General features: G+C 35.5%; 1 protein-coding gene across 5 annotated transcripts in view; it reads left to right on the forward strand.

The window, feature by feature from the left end:
* The window catches only part of LOC123541692 (perlucin-like protein), a 28,993-nt gene extending 26,035 nt beyond the window's left edge, over nt 1–2,958 (forward strand). For 3 of the 5 annotated variants that reach the window (XM_045327222.2, XM_045327220.2, XM_053531414.1), the window contains 2 exons: nt 757–841; nt 1,918–2,958. In XM_045327222.2, coding sequence (XP_045183157.2) covers nt 757–841; nt 1,918–2,188 — 356 coding nt within the window. In that variant the 3' untranslated portion in view covers nt 2,189–2,958. The other 2 variants (XM_045327221.2, XM_053531415.1) reach the window with 2 other exon arrangements.
* The last annotated feature ends 12,173 nt before the right edge of the window (nt 2,959–15,131 follow it).

Consider the following 15,131-nt stretch of genomic DNA (forward strand, 5'->3'; position numbering starts at 1 on the left):
GCTTATAAATTTGTCTGTTCCATTATATGTGTTTGTTATTTTAGTATCGATATTTGCATTGCCGATTGATTCTTCAGCTCATGCCTGTGGGACTTCCATATAATACAAATTCTTTAAACGTTGATTGGTATGTCAGTTACGGTCTAAGGGACTGCTCTGATAGTATCAAATCTTAAAAAAGAACTGTTTGCTTTGTCGATTCTAGTCCGTGGGACGAATTCATAAACTGCTTATTCATTCGTCATTCCGGTCTATGGGACTAGTATTCTAGTATTAAAATCTAAAATGCTGAGTGCTAACTCAGTTTTTGTCACTGAGACTGCTATTGTAATCATTGCCAAAACTTGGATTTCTGATTTAAGTTTTAATTCAAACGTATGGGTCTGCTATTATAGTACCAATTATCAAACTGCTTATTGATTTTTGTCCAATTCTATGTCCATGTTATTGCAGAATTAATGCATTAACAATGTAATTGCTATAATTGTAGTATCAATTGTTTAATTGCTGATAGAGTTGTCAGCCCGTCTATGGGCTATGTTGTATGAATTCTTGAACTATTATTATTTGCCTGTTTCAGTCCATTGAACTACTATAGTAGTGCCAAGTCTTGAACTGCCAATTGATTTGTCAATGCCAGGCTATGGGATTGACTTTGTAGTATCAATGCTAGCATTGCTGATTTTAGAAATTAAATATAGAGTTATGAATCTGTAATTATAGTATCACTTCTTAATCTGCTGACTGATTTTTCAGTTCCAGTGTATGTGCTTGCAGTTGTGGTATCAGGACTTCTGCTACTAATTGCCGTGGAATTAGTCTTTATAATACGAATAAAACGGTATGTAACATACATAGAGTATATTTGATTATGTCACTGCAAAAAAAGATACAACTAATATTTTCACAAACGCGAGGTGTAAAACAAAATATGTGATTGTCTCCCTTTGTTTTTAACATTGAAACCAAACTCGCCTGAACACTTTTAATTATCCCATTCCATTAATGAAATGTTGTTTTATTTTTAAAACACTGTTACTTAAACCTTAGACAACAGAACATTTGTCTTTTTCTTTGATATCTTTATCGAAACACAAAAAGTTATAGCATATCTCCATTTAAAATTTAACCAACAAAATATGCCTGCAAACGTTTTATTATTGTTATACTTAACTTGCCGTTATATGCTTATTGATAACATTGCACGTAAATGTTCATCTGATTTAAGAACACGTCTGTTTGTTTTATTAAGTTTAACGTCGCTTAGACACTATTTTAGGTCAAGTGGTGACTTTCAAGCTCTGACGACGGAGGAAGACCCTATCTGGCACTCTGTGCATTATTTCAGCACGAACGGGCACCTGGAACCCGACATTCCGTAAACCAGCTGGATCGCTTCCTCACATGAAAAAGTCCATGACCAAAGCGAGGTGGCCTTATTTACCTACAACCACTAAACTCCTCTCTTCTCTTACTTTGAGAGGCAAGCCATCAACTGAACCTCATATCAGTTTGTAGCTCGAGAAGTCAACTGAGCCTTCTTTCAGTTTCCACCCCGAAGCACATCAACTGAACCTCATCAATTTCTAGCCCGAGGTATCAACTGAACCTCCAATAAGTTTCTAGCCCGAGGCATCAATTAAACCCCTTATCGGTTTCTAGCCAAAGGCATCAATTGAACAGTCCTACTATCAGTTTCTAGCCTGAGGCATCAACAGAACCTCATATCCCATACACGTGACCATTGTAGTAAAATACCCCAGTCGCTACCGATTGAACGCTAGACCTCGTGAGCTGTAAGCAAAACCTCTCCGGGTGTCTTATGAACATCCTTCATATACATGTTTTTGAATTTAAAAGAGTTTAACCTCTCAGTAGATATTATAACACGAGTATTGATATCTTTAATTTTTTCAGCAGTCAGAGTAATATAAGCACTGCTGAAATGAACACCACTGCGGAAGAATCAAATCTAGAGAATGATATAGAAGATGGATACAATTTACCTTCTAACATGTCAGAGAACAGCAATTACTTAACAGTCATTTCTGGGAATGACATTCTGGAAAGAGAGTATGGTTATGTCAGGGGTCGCTTACCTCAAATTTTAAAAAAAACAGTAGAAGAAGCCGCTGATTTAATTGCTTTCAATAACATTTTGCCTAGACATTTACTAGAAGAGAAATAAGAGAAGATGAAAAGACTCGGCACAAGATGGAAGTCTATGAAATTAAATAAATTAATTTCACATGCCTTTCTCTGTTTCACTAGTTTGTACTTTTATAATTAGATACTGTTAGAAAGGCAAGTGAAACGAATGCATAAGTTGATGACAAGTTCATTGGCAAGACAAAAAAACTGAAAATAAGGTAAACTATTAAATAATTTCCAAGATATTTCTAAAACATTTAAGCTGTCTGTTAGTTACTGTGGTTGAAACAATAAATTATAAGAGAAATCATTGATTCGTATGAAACATCTGCAATAATTTGCAATATTGCTGTCGGTAAACAATATTGAGAAAAAGTTAAAACTGCCTTTCTTTCACTAGAATAGTAACAAACTGTTGTTTTAGAAAGGAAACTTACGTACTGCACATGTCAAATGGTTTCGATGCACGAGAAGTCCAAAACGGCACGATATAAAATGTAAAGTCTAGACGACCTTGTGCGTTCATATTACAGAACTTTACAATGTATTGTTAAACAGGCAGTTAATTAAATTAATTATTTAACAGTGTAGTAAATGAGAGAGAAATTGAATTTCCTTTGATCTTTCAAACACGGCTATCGTGGTAACACAATAGTTAAACAAAACCTGATTTGAAATATAACAAAACTGTTCTGTCATATAATTATGAGCACCCTCATTTCCCTTCTATTATTATTAAGGCGTAACTTTAAAAAGAAAATGTTTGTTTATTTGCCTGATACTACATTAAAATGTAACAACCGTAAATTGTGCTATTCTTTTTACTCGGAAATATTTCAGACAATATGTTAAGAGAAATTCAAGCATGTCTGTAATACGGTATGTTAAAAAGCAAAAAGTGGTAACTGAATAAAATTGAGACGAACTCCACTCCTATTGCTAATCTGTTCATTAATTTGAATATCAAAACTGAAATATAAAGATTCCGAAAACACCTATCAGTGGAAACTAACCCGCCCGCTTAGCTCAGTAGGTAAGAGCGTTGGTCTACGGATCTCGGGGTCGGGGTATGTTCTCCGTGATTATTTGATAAACGACATTGTGTCTGAAATCATTAGGCCTCCACCTCTGATTCATGTGGGGAAGTTGGCAGTTACTTCCGGAGAACAGGTTTGTACTGGTACAGAATCCAGGAATACTGGTTAGGTTAACTGCCCGCCGGTACATGACTGAAATACTGTTGAAAAACGGCGTTAAACCCAAAACAAACAAACAATCAGTGAAAACTATGTAATGAAAACGATTATGGGATGTGAAAGGCAAAATGTGTCATTATGTGCAAGGCGTCCTCACTTACCTGTTAATCTAAACTAAACTTACCGATCTGGAAATGAATCAAATTTCCTTAACCCTTATCACGCTGGACACGACTGAGTCTGTCTTTGCGACCAGTACAGATCATGATCAGCCTGCACATCCGTGCATTCTGATCATGATCTACACTGATCGCCAGTCAGTCAGTATTTTTCTGTAAGTACCCCTGTTAACAGTTAATGACATTATCTAAACAGAAAGATGGACAAGTTCGTTATAGAAATTCAGCAAGTATGGGATAGGAGTGAAAATATCCTTGATTTCTAGCAAATATTTGACTATAAAGGCTGTAATGAAGAAGTCAAAACAGAGTGTACCAAGGGATATACGATTATCTTTGGCTTTAATTAGGGTGACGTAAACATACCCCTCACCCTCTCCTGTCCCCTCCGTGGCGGCTCAACGGGAATGATTCTGCCTTACTAAAACCGGCTCCCACTTACAACCCACTGCTCCCAATGTATTTAAAATCCTCATCTTAATCAAAAGACATAATTAACTGTTTCTTGGAACTGACCGGTAATTGGTTAGAGAGAAGGGACACACAAACAGTTAAAGCACCTTAACCTTTAGCCTGCTGGCGGCAAGTGATTTTGCCTTTGCGACCAGTGCAGACCAAGATCAGCCGGCACTTCCGTGTATTCTGATCATTGTCTGCACTGTTCAGTCAGTTTTCTGTTCAGTCAGTAAATTTTAGTGAACACCACTTTGAATAATAATTGGTGCAGCCTAAATTAAATGATAAACATGTTCATTTTAGATATTTAGCAGGGTAACGGTTAACGATAATCAAGCACTTAGTTTATACCCTCTATGCAACATTACTTTGTAAATTTTGAAAGCTTAAAACAGACAACTCCTGGTTCAAAATATCAGCATGTAACAAGAATTACTTCCGCTGGACTGTAAATTTTTATTCATATATTACCTAGCGCTTTTCTCCCCAGGTACAACCAAGTTTTATAATTTCACAATAATCGTTCGCATTTGGTCATTGCTTTCATAACAAATGAATCAACATGTTTTTCTAGCATTTTGAGGGCATTGTTATTTGGAACCTATTGTGCAGCGGCCGGTCCATTTTTCGTAGTTTTTTTCTGGACACTTAGCATTAATCTAAACAAACTCCTTGTATACATGTTTTAGAAAATGCAGCATTTTATATTGTCGCTACAAATGAAACAGTTTCATTTAAATTCGTAGCAATGCATAAGATCTACCTGAACCGAACTCGCAAAGATGGATGGAAACAACTCAGGCAGGTATAAAAGCAAGTGCCCTGGCAAAAACTTCTAAATTTGTGAAAGACCTTAAATGGTTCTATAACTCAAGCTTACGTTTTTATTTTGTTGTTTATTTTTGGTGTCTTTTGCTTTTGTTCCTTTTTGACTAGATAATTTGGCGAAGATTTCGCAAGAAAACAGCTTTTTCGGGATGTATGGTATTGTATGCTATCATACCATTTATAAATCTACGGTATCATGAAATAAATGTTCTGAAACAGTTTCCATAACTACAACATACCATACACAGTTATGCTCCTTTTCAACTTTTGTGAAGCTATCGTACGTGAAGAAGTGTTATCTCCACGGACTTTTAATAATCGAGGGCATTGTCAGTAGGCAGCTTTTGTCAAATTTTATTAGGATTTTGTTTAAAGCAGATTCCGGATCGAGGAAGTGCCTTACTTCATATTAGCAATGGCATACAATATCAATAAACAAGTATTAGTATTTCCAAGACTTTATTTTTACAAACAGACAACATAATGCATTTTACATTTAATTGTATATTGCGTAATTATTTATACAGCACTAACTTATCTCGGATATTTTTCTCGTTGTTTCCATGCGAAAATTTTATATAAACAAAGCTTACTAAAACTGAATGAAATAACCAATAACTACAATCGATGCTACATTGGCGATATAGTCAGATCTCATCGGGGATAATACATATTGTAAGATTTCTGACTCCAACGCAAAGTTACCATAGGATCAAATTCAGTTTTGTACCATATATTTTGTTGCAACTTCTCGCGTTCTTTATTCTATGTTAACACTTAGCCAATCAATTTTCTAAAATGGACTGGTCCATCATTCAATCTGGGCAATGCTATCTATTATTCGAAGAGGTGTTTACTAAAGATTAACATCATTTTATGTTTATTTCTTAATTTCACATTTTGTCCTGAAAATATTTCTTCGCCGACGAAAAAGAAGTTTATCTTCATATCCAATATGTTGATCCACATTTTCTGTAATGATTTACACGAACATAAAATTACTTAACTCTTTCGTACATCAATTATTTTACCTTCAAAAAATCGTGCTGAACTTGACATTTTCCCCGGTAGCTAGTCATGCAGGAATAAAAACGAATATATTTAAAATGCGATGTGTCAGACGCAAGACTCGAACTCATAGCCCTAAAACAGACAGGTTAACGTCTTATCGTCACCGCTACATGATGTCGTATGTGGAATACCCGTTTCGGATATATTTTAATGTAACAGTGAATTTGCTAATAATGCCCGGACACCTAAAAGTAACTTGTGAAAATAGACACAATATGCATAATGTGCCAGCTAAACACTGACGCACAACTGCAAGAACAAAATACAATAATAACATTTACAGTGTTGTTTCTTTCCATTTTTCTCGAATCTTTCATAAATTGATATGTAAATCTACTTTTCACTAATCTAAACATGTAAATAGTGTAACGATTACTGAATGCATAAAGGGAAGTAATTCCATTAATATGTAAATTTGAAAACCTGTCAATTGTCATTAGAGTAAGATGACAGTATATAAGAACGATAAATCACCTTTGGTGATGAGCTAGCTTTTCACTGACGGGATTTGTGTGGCACTGAAACGTTACAATAGCAGTCAGTTATTATCAAATTTTCAAAAGGATAAATACTACATGTCTTTATTCACAGAACTGATCAATTTCTTCAGTACATGAAAGCACTTAGTTGTTCATATCTAGTGGCTGAAACATTGTAACTTCAGCTCCCAGTTCTTTTATTAACAAAATTGTCAAAAAACGAAATGTACTGAGCAGAAGTTTGGACATATCGGTCAGAATTTCGAACCGGATATTACTGAAACCGGACATTGCTGAAACTGGATATTACTGAAACCGGACATTGCTGAAACCGGATATTACTGAAACCGGACATTGCTAAAACTGGATATTACCGAAACCGGACATTGCTGAAACCGGAAATTACTGAAACTGGATATTACTGAAACCGGACATTGCTGAAACCGGATATTACTGAAACCGGATACTGCTGAAACCGGACATTGCTGAAACCGGATATTACTGAAAATATCCGTCGTTTTTTAGCTCACCTGTCACAAAGTGACAAGGTGAGCTTTTGTGATCGCGCGGTGTCCGTCGTCCGTCGTCCGTGCGTACGTGCGTCCGTGCGTCCGTCCGTAAACTTTTCCTTGTGACATCTCTAGAGGTCACATTTTTCATGGGATCTTTATGAAAATAGGTCAGAATGTTCATCTTGGTAAATTCTAGGTCAAGTTTGAAACTGGGTCACGTGCCTTCAAAAACTAGGTCAGTAGGTCTAAAAATAGAAAAACCTTGTGACTTCTCTAGAGGCCATAATTTTCAATGGATCTTCATGAAGATTGGTCAGAATGTTTCCCTTGATGATATCTAGGTCAAGTTTGAAACTGGGTCACGTGCCGTCAAAAACTAGGTCAGTAGGTCTAAAAATAGAAAAAACCTTGTGACCTCTCTAGAGGCCATATATTTCACAAGATCTTCATGAAAGTTGGTCAGAACGTTTACCTTGATGATATCTAGGTCAAGTTTGAAACTGGGTTACGTGCATTCAAAAACTAGGTCAGTAGGTCAAATAATAGAAAAACCTTGTGACCTCTCTAAAGGCCAAATTTTTCATGGGATCTTTATGAAAGTTGGTCTGAACATTCATCTTAATGATATCTAGATCATGTTCGAAACTGGATCACATGCAATCAAAAACTAGGTCAGTAGGTCTAAAAATAGAAAAACCTTGTGACCTTTCTAGAGGCCATATATTTCACAAAATCTTCATGAAAATTGGTCAGCACGTTCACCTTGATGATATCTAGGTCAAGTTCGAAACTGGGTTACGTGCCATCAAAAACTAGGTCAGTAGGTTAAATAATAGAAAAACCTTGTGACCTCTCTACAGGCCATATTTTTCATGGGATCTGTATGAAAGTTGGTCACAATGTTTATCTTGATGATATCTAGGTCACGTTCGAAACTGGGTCACGTGCGGTCAAAAACTAGGTCAGTAGGTCTAAAAATAGAAAAACCTTGTGACCTTTCTAGAGGCCATATATTTCACAAGATCTTCATGAAAATTGGTCAGAATGTTCACCTTGATAATATCTAGGTCAAGTTCGAAAGTGGGTCACGTGCCGTCAAAAACTAGGTCAGTAGGTCAAATAATAGAAAAACCTTGTGACTTCTCAAGAGGCCATATATTTCAAAAGATCTTCATGAAAGTTTGTCAGAACGTTCACCTTAATGATATCTAGGTTAAGTTCGAAACTGGGTCATGTGCGTCAAAAACTAGGTCAGTAGGTCAAATAATAGAAAAACCTTGTGACCTCTCTAGAGGCCATATTTTTCATGGGGTCTTCATGAAAATTGGTCAGAATGTTAACCTTGAAGATATCTAGGTCAAGTTCGAAACTGGGTCACGTGTCGTCAAAAACTGGGTCAGTAGGTCAAATAATAGAAAAACATTGTGACCTCTCAAGAGGCCATATATTTCACAAGATCTTCATGAAAGTTGGTCAGAACGTTTATCTTAATGATATCTAGGTCAAGTTTGAAACTGGGTCAGGTGCCGTCAAAAACTAGGTCAGTAGATCAAATAATAGAAAAACCTTGTGACCTCTCTAAAGGCCATATTTTTCATGGGGTCTGTATGAAAGTTGGTCTGAAGGTTCATCTTGATGATATCTAGGTCAAGTTTGAAACTGGGTCACGTGCGGTCAAAAACTAGGTCAGTAGGTCTAAAAATAGAAAAACCTTGTGACCTTTCTAGAGGCCATATATTTCATAAGATCTTCATGAAAATTGGTCAGAACGTTCACCTTGATGATATCTAAGTCATGTTTGAAACTGGGTCATGTGGCTTAAAAAACTAGGTCAATAGAACAAATAATAGAAAAACCTTGTGATCTCTCTAGAGACCATGTTTTTCAATGGATCTTCATGAAAATTGGTCAGAATTTTTATCTTGATAATATCTAGGTCAAGTTCAAAACTGGGTCACATGAGCTCAAAAACTAGGTCACTATGTCAAATAATAGAAAAAAGGATGTCATACTTAAAACTGGGTCATGTGGGAAGAGGTGAGCGATTCAGGACCATCATGGTCCTCTTGTTTATAAAAGCTACAAAACCAAATACAGTCATGTCAAATTAATAAAAAAATACATTTACAACATATTTTAGAAATTATTCAAACTCACCATACAATATCAATTATCTCCTTAATATGTTATATAATGCAGAATCCCAATAATCCAATTCACCATTGTTATAAAACCTCAGATATATACACACGTGCTTATGATCATCTTGTAGTATATATTGTCATAATTGCCACCGTCATTCAATTAGTAGAATTAAGTTCATTTTTCATCATTTTCTGTAACTGTTCGATTGTTTATTGTTATTCTAAAATGCTCAAATGACTTGAAAACACAACAAACATCCAATTCTATGGCTTCAAAGCAGACCCAATTACAAGGGTCAAGTTGAAAATATACCAGTTGAATATGACTCATACATGGCATTGGGTGGAACAGCAAAAACAAAATGACTAAAATCCTCCATGACTATGTCTTGCTTTTACTAATGTTTTGTTTAGATGATTACCATCAAGTTGAAGCCATTTTCACGATACAGTGTAACAAACATACATTTACTGCCTAGTAGTAGAACGCCCGCCTCGATTGCGGGAGGTCGTGGGTTCGATCCCTGGCTGCGTCATACCAAAGACCTGACAAATGGTACTGGTAGCGTCCTCGCTTGGCGCTCAGCATTAAGAGGATAGTACTCGGACTGGTCAGTCCGGTGTCAGCATAATGTGACTTGTGGGTATCATGCCACATGTCTACGGCGTTCCATTGAGGCCGCACTATAAAGTTGGGCATTGCACTTACTGCTGCAAGTAGACACCGTCGTATATATGACTGAAAATTGTTGGAAAATACGCTATTCCCACGCACACACACACACACACGCACACGCACACACACACACGAAAAACACAAACGCGTACACACACTATAGTTCTAAAATACATACAAATTCGTAAACACAATACATATGTAAAACTGATATTGCATCCGTATCTTCAACTTGATGTCAATTACGAACCTAATAGTATATAAATTTTGTCAAAAGCACACGCTGTATTTCACAAGTAAATATGATCAGGCAAAACAAAAAATCCGTATTGTACCTCTTGTATTGTATGTTGCCAGACTACTTTCATTTATTTTGCATGTCCTGACAAAGTTCTATAAATAGCACACACAAAAACTTAACAAATTTCTATTTCAACATCGACAAAACATTTAAGATTTCATTCAAAAACAAAACAACAAACAAAAAGATGGATATATATAATAAAAGGGTCATTACAACAGTAGCTGGATCTGGAATTTTGTAATCGGCTCTCGTGGATTTTCCAAGGGACGGGTCATACTCGGCGCTTGTGCACCTCGTGCGATCCGATCTGGAAATTTCCACTCGAGTTAATACAGCATCCCAGATCGAGCTTCTATTATGATAACCCTATTATATTTGCAAACATACAAATGCAGATTTGTGAGCATATACACTATCAAATCGTAAACAAAAAATGCAGAAATAATGAACCATATATATCATACTGTCTCATCATCAACATGTACAAACATAAGCCTTTTTGCATTTAAACTGAAAAAAATATATTTGTACAACAAAAACTGAAAAACAAATATAGCATCAAAGTTTAAATGAATGCAGTAGTTGAAGGATTAAGTTAAGTCAGTCGAATACTGGTTTAAAGGTTTTGCATGGAGTTTTCATACATTGAAACTATTTGCTTACCGGTATAACACTGTAGCTAAGTTTAACACATTTTAAAAAGTTTTGCATATTCTGTCGGATAAATATTCTTTTAGACTTTCCAACATGTACATGAAAACCAGAAAGTTGTAATATAAGGTCTTATATAAACTGTATATACATTTACAACATTACTGAGCAGAGAGCATCTCAAGCTAGTCGAAAACGAAAGTTATGAAATGCCTAAAGATGTAAAAGATTAATGTTGAAAAACCCTTATATTCGTACAATTACAAGAATTTCAGACTGAATCGGGTACTTCCTTAAACTTATTTCAAGAAGGTAAATATTACGCGGGCAAATTTAGTATTGTCAATAAAATATATGTTAGAGTCACCATTCTGAAGAATCTATTTAATAATTTCAGATATGATATGACACATTACCTATTCAGTGAAAATCGTAATAGGACAAAATGAAAATAGGGTTTTGTCGAAACAAATTAAACATTGAATGTATTGTAGCAGATAAGTATACAGGTCTTAAACCATTGATTTTGTCAAAATAAGTTGATTTCTCAATCAAAATTCTATTACGTTAAACATCATTTTAGACGTTTTAAGCGAACGCCAACCATCAAATGCGTAGTAGTACATTCCGTCTGACTTTTTACCAGGCATAAGTATTTTCCATTTAGACTGACATGACAGCATTTTGTGCTGTTGTTGTACCACCGTGCGCGGTGGGCCTCGACAGCGCTATGTTCAGGTCGGTCTTCACGGTCAGCGTCGTACGTTAAAAAATGGGATCCAGGCTAGCGTGAGATACCAAGTTTATATCCATTCGATTCTACAATCACAAAACAAAGAAAGAACAAGTAATAGCAACACATCGCTGCATGCGGATGTCAACGCTTGACTGTAAGTGCTTGACAATATGCAATATGCAAGAAAAGAGGACCTGGTATGGTTTTCTGCCTTTTTGCTCATATATATTGATGGCACAAATATATAAAGCTTAAAGTTTTAAGCTATAGAATCAGACTGGAACATATCTTCTTATGATAGCTTTCTTGAATTTCTACAACGTATAGGAACTGGATGATCGTTGATTTAACAACAGTAAATTTTACCACCACAATCCAATCCACAGAAGAAGAAAGAATAACAAAAGGAAGAAAAGCAAAAACTGAAAATGATGACGTGTCTCCTTAAATTTTGAGAACACTCGTTTTGTAACCCTTATGAAAAAAATCAAAATGTTCATTCAAGCACACTATATATACAATAAGTGTGAAATAGCGTTCGATAATTTCATCCAGCACCAAGTTTTTACTGTAATATAATATTTAATGTGTTTTAGAATAAAAATGTAATATATGGGAAAAAGTGTTCAAGTGTTCATCTGTGATCAAGGTCGTCTCCTATTAAATAAATAGAGGATATTACATGAGTGTATCTTTAACTCTTAGCCTGCTGGCGGCAAGTGATTCTGCCTTTGCGACCAGTGCAGACCAAGATCAGCCTGCACATCCGTGCAGTCTGATCATGGTCTGCACTGTTCGCTATTCAGTCAGTAATTTTTCAGTGAACACCCCTTTGAATAATAAGTGGTATGGCCCAAATTGAATGATGGGCCAGTCCATTTTAGATATTTAGCAGGGTAAGAGTTAATATTGAATTTATAAAACGAGTTGTGGAAAGTCGCAAATGTAATATTCTTTTTATCACATGTTAGCCTTTCCTGTCAAAACAAACAAAAAACAAAAAACAAAAAAAACAAAAAAAAAAATCTACTTTCTTTTACCATAAAGCCCGCCCGCTTAGCTCAGTAGGTAAGAGCGTTGGTCTACGGATCGCGGGGTCGTGAGTTCGATCCTCGGGCTGGGCGTATGTTCTCCGTGACTATTTGATAAACGACATAGTGTCTGAAATCATTAGTCCTCCACCTCTGATTCATGTGGGGAAGTTGGCAGTTACTTGCGGAGAACAGGTTTGTACTGGTACAGAATCCAGGAACACTGGTTAGGTTAACTGTCCGCCGTTACATGACTGAAATACTGTTGAAAAACGGCGTTAAACCCAAAACAAACAAAAAATCTTTTACCATATATAATCAAGGCTATCTGACCAACTTTCCTATACTATAAACGACGTCGACGTCAAAGCTTTATTACACTCGACGTCAAATATGTGATAAACAAAATTAAAAATCATTACCTAATCTGCCCGTTCCATGATCCATGTAAATCGAGTAGTATGGACTCTTATCTAGCCAAAAGTTCGGAAAGGTTTCGGTCCCAGTTTCGCCATCTGCCTTCGTAAGATCCAGTCTTAGCTCGGTTTAATGCCATTTCCTGTACATACTTGAGACCTAGACATCAAAAGTGCTGACAGTTATTTTAAAATCAAAACATAACTTTAATAACAATGATAAAATGTTTTTGTACGACAACTATTGCTATTGATGACCACTGATATTAATGACCACTATTGACGCAAAGAAGAACCGTTCCTTTCAAACCAAACTCCTGGATCACGGATAGATCAAATTTATGCACCATGCACTATTTGTAGACTGCAAAATCACTAGTTTGAATTCTTTTTATTTGCATTTAATTTGATAATTCACTTTATGTTATCTCTAATCTAACGTCATTCGCAATCAGAATTCATTGCTTTTTACTTATTTTAAAGCTACATCGCATCTAAATTATAGTAAGTTTGAAAACTTAAAATATACATACCTAGCCAAAATTCACCATTTAAGTCACCGAAGCCGTCCGCGTATTCAAAGGAGTTTTGATAAAAGTCGACTGAACCATTGAACCTGTTCTGAAATACCTGCAATGTAATGAAAGGAAAATGAGAAGAACATGAAATGAAAAATTATATGAGCCGTGCCATGAGAAAACCAACATAGTGGGTTTGCGACCAGCATGGATCCAGACCAGCCTGCGCATCCGCGCAGTCTGGTCAGGCTCCATGCTGTTCGCTTTTAAAGCCTATTGGAATTGGAGAAACTGTTAGCGAACAGCATGGATCCTGACCAGACTGCGCGGATGCGCAGGCTGGTCTGGATCCATGCTGGTCGCAAAGCCACTATGTTGGTTTTCTCATGGCACGGCTCATATAATGATGTGATATCATCTGTACACTTTACATGTGTATTTCAAGAACACTGCTCATACTGTATGCATTTTTATAAAAGTTATATTATGTTTTAAATGCTATATTTTCTCAAACAAAGACTAAAAAAAATTAATTTGTATGAATATTCACGATAAAAACATTTACAAAATTAAATAATTAGTTAATTAATTATAGGCTATCAAATATATTTCTCATGGTATCTAAGAGCACGCCAAGTCGATTAAATTGCACAATAACCGTCAGATAAATATTGGTCGTAAGCATTATGGCCGTTAGACGTAACATATCAGATTTAAACAATCACCCTTAATAATTACCGACCCTTAAAAATGATCTAAAAGAGCAAAAAATTTCGCATTCAAGTGCAGATAACTTAAAAAGTAGCACCGGGACCCCCAGGATTTTTTCCATATTTGATTCTAATATGATGCTCTATATGCTCTATGATCATGCAAAGTTTAAGAAAATTCTCTCCACTACTTAAAATTGTCCTTCTTTGCCTATATAAAAACCCACAGATATGTCTTTAAACGAAGAGAACGTTATTTTCATAAGGATTCATTGTTTACATACTTAAATGTGGTAAATCAGATTTTGGTCAATAAACTGATTTGTTAAAAACTTAACCAACTGATCATTTAAACTTACTTGTGTTCACCGAGTTCTTAATGTCAATTTTTCACTTGAAGTATTTCTAAAATTGCATTTGCCTATCCTGATTGCCCGACAAAAAGCGATATTTTAGCATAAGTATAAATTAAATAAATATTTTACCTAAGAAATAATACGAATATAAGCACTATTTCATTAAATTTGTCAAAGGCTTGTATTGACAAGTATATATTTTGCCAAAATAAATTAGAATTGCAAGTTTAATAAATTATAATTACTTCCCTTTATCTGTCTGAATTTCAGTGAATTGCAGTTTTCAATCTATCTTTATGAAATGGGTTTATTTGGTCTTTTAAATATCTCTTACAGAACAGTTGAAAACTGAAGAATGTTATAAAATGTTGTCGGAATGTGATTGATCATCTTAAAAATGTATTATATTGGAAGACCCTAACTAAAATGTATATTATGTGGACGCACGGATAAAATCTAATCGATGTTAATATATTTAGGTGTAATATGGGTACTCGATCGGTACCCGGCTGTAAAATGATCCCGCTCTGGGAGTCATGTTTCAATACTTAATTATGGAACAGCTGAACTGAATAGAGACCTGTTTAATTTAGTACTTTAAATGTGATAAACAATGAATACCTTAAACCAATAAATGCTGTGCCAGTTGAATACATCTCATTATTTAATACTTGGTAGCTTAATTAAAGATATACTAAGCCACAGCTTTGAAATCGT

The sequence above is a fragment of the Mercenaria mercenaria genome, chromosome 19 (assembly GCF_021730395.1).
Source record: "Mercenaria mercenaria strain notata chromosome 19, MADL_Memer_1, whole genome shotgun sequence".
Lineage (NCBI taxonomy): Eukaryota > Metazoa > Mollusca > Bivalvia > Venerida > Veneridae > Mercenaria > Mercenaria mercenaria.